This window comes from Sinocyclocheilus grahami, unplaced genomic scaffold (genome assembly GCF_001515645.1).
Source record: "Sinocyclocheilus grahami isolate Dianchi unplaced genomic scaffold, SAMN03320097.WGS_v1.1 scaffold6526.1, whole genome shotgun sequence".
Classification (NCBI taxonomy): Eukaryota; Metazoa; Chordata; class Actinopteri; order Cypriniformes; family Cyprinidae; genus Sinocyclocheilus; species Sinocyclocheilus grahami.
In genome coordinates this window covers 8,344-10,888 of record NW_015510907.1, presented here as the reverse complement: position 1 = coordinate 10,888, position 2,545 = coordinate 8,344, and the positions used below count along the sequence as shown (strand labels likewise).

General features: G+C 37.5%; 1 protein-coding gene across 1 annotated transcript in view; it reads right to left on the bottom strand.

Annotated features, from left to right (window-relative positions):
• Positions 1-1,467: 1,467 nt before the first annotated feature.
• The window catches only part of LOC107577597 (ubiquitin carboxyl-terminal hydrolase 16-like), a gene marked incomplete at its 5' end in the record, with an annotated part of 9,357 nt that continues 8,279 nt past the window's right edge, over positions 1,468-2,545 (bottom strand). Inside the window, 4 exons of the mRNA XM_016263655.1 lie at positions 1,468-1,770; positions 1,939-2,086; positions 2,185-2,271; positions 2,367-2,461. Coding sequence (XP_016119141.1) covers positions 1,646-1,770; positions 1,939-2,086; positions 2,185-2,271; positions 2,367-2,461 — 455 coding nt within the window. The remainder of the gene's footprint in view (positions 1,771-1,938; positions 2,087-2,184; positions 2,272-2,366; positions 2,462-2,545) is intronic.

Below are 2,545 nucleotides of genomic sequence, written 5' to 3'. Positions count from 1 at the left end.
TAGATAGATAGATAGATTAATCTTGCCACATAAATATTTTTTCGTAATTTAATTACATTTAAATATTTTTGGTTAGGTAAAAACTCTTTAAAGATTATAAGCGTATTAACGTGAAAATTTAAATCAGTGCAAACGCACAAACACTCACCGGTAAAGTTACTTGACGTCGGCGAATATCTTTACCAGAACACACGCTGAAACGTTGAATAAGCTGTTTGTTTGTATGAACTGAATGCAGAGATTTCATTTGTTTTTATCTGTTGTTGTTGCTCGAGTGAGCCCAGCGCTTCCGGCTTAGATGGTTACCGTAGAGACCGTTCCCTCTCGTGCGCCGTTCTAAACTCCCGCCATAGCGAAAGAAAACGAAACTAGAGTGGAACAATGCTTTGAAAGGAATCATTTCGGAAGCCGGAGGTTCTATCTGATTGGTCAGGTGTGTGACTATACAAATTAAACGTTTAATTTTAACTCTTCACTGGGTGTTTTTGATTTTAATACCTTTCAAAGTTCTCAAAATCATTACTCTGGTGAACATTTTTGTTCAAACTACTGCTGAGAGAACGGCCAGGTCACGTGGTGTTTGTTACTTTTCTCAGCGCAGTCCAGGCGGAACTAATCACAGTCGTCTGTGATGAGAGGACACGGCATTTTAGTCAATCATTTTACAGCGATTGTCCGATATTTATGTACATGAGAAATCATATCTTTCATTTATCAGTTTACTATTATTGCGCAGTAAATGCTGCCGCCCAATAATATTCTGTTTCCTTGAACTCTTTTGACAAGAGACGCTCGTTTTGAGAAGTGAAAAGTGTACATTTTATCTATGTGTATTTTAAGCCTTCTTAAAATGTTAGAAAACAAACATTTGCCGTTATATTGAGGACAGCAAGGTATTTATTGCAATATAAAATTGTACCAATATATATTACAGTTGTGTTTTATATTTTAGAAATAAAAAGGATGTATCTCAGTAAAATAATGTCGGTCATATTTCACCCCAAAATAAAAGGAAAATATAGTTTGATTATTTTACATATAAAAATTAATCCTATTCTTAAAAACATTATTTATTAGATTTTAAACACATTCTTAACACTGATAACATAAAAAAATGTGTCCATGATCATTTACTAAACATAAATAAAAATAAGACTCCTTTATAACAATGAGAATTAAAAAATATATATATATATACCATTAATTTTGGGATGGAATATGACTTTTCCTGATGAGATTCATGCAAAATGACTATCGGTCTTGGCAGATTGCAGGATACTCCGAGACTCTTTGAGAAACGCTGTATGAGACAAATAACCGCACCACAGCCCAATCAAACCGTTCCATCATGATCTAGAGGTAAGAAAAAAATATTTCATCGCTTTTGAGTCACCACTGGAAATTATTAACTGCAGTTAAAAAATAAATCCCAAGTAAGTTGTGCATCTTGTTTGGATGAATAAAAACTTCCCTCTGAACCGCAGCTGATAACAGAGAGAAAAAAATAAAAGACGATGCTCATACAAAACGACTTTGATTCAAGTTTTCATTTGCAGAGTGTTTTAACAGGATTTCCCAGCAGCAGCAACCGAGTCGGAATGAAGCACCAGCAGCCCTTTGTTTTGAAGATCGTTCCTCATATGAGTTATGAGATCTTCTCGTAGAACAGGAGGTAGGCTTGGGAACTCTGCACTTTGGCCTCTGGAACCGGATGAACACTGCTGTCGCTAATGTGAAACCATGATCCTTTACTGGCCTCGGCATGACCTGCTACGAGATGATGATTGGAAATAGATGATAATAATCAAAATGTCACTTTGTTTCCAACAATAGGCTTGCATCAAATTTAACTGATTTTATGTCCTCCGATATTAATGCATGTTCATATAAATCCACTAAGTTAATCGACACCTCAGATTCAGCAGTGCAGATACTCACAACCAGCATCGAGCCCGTTTTCTACATAATTGTGTGTTGAAGGTCGTGATTTGATGTAAGCTGTGTAATGTCCAGACCGCATGGTGCCGCTGTGTTCCACTATACCGTAAAGACTATACAGCACTCGCGTCTCGCCCTCCTTCACTCCCTGAAAACACAGTTTTGAGTGAGTTTACTGAACCCAGAACCCAAGGAGTGATGTAAGGATGGAAAAATGTCGTGAAAACCCAACGATCATTTACTCACCTTGCAGTTTAAAGAGCAGAATGGAGCGAGATCCAGGATCTGAGGAAACTGCACATGTCTGTTCACCTTACAAACACTGTATCCAACCTACAGGTGAATGACACAATGAAGGGCTTAAATGCAGATTTCTTTGAGTGTATTGGCGTGAAGATATCTGGCAGAGGAGGAACAAGCTGTTTTACCTGCTGGAATCTCTTCAGGTGGAGCGTGAGAACTGCCGGAGGATCAGAGATCAGCATCTGCTTCAGGGCATCTCTGTAAACAGCTTTCTTACAACCTGACGACAACAACAAAATCTGTTTAGAAGCACTGCTTTCACAACTGAGGTTTATGAAGTTTTGTGTTTAATGACAAAAAAAAA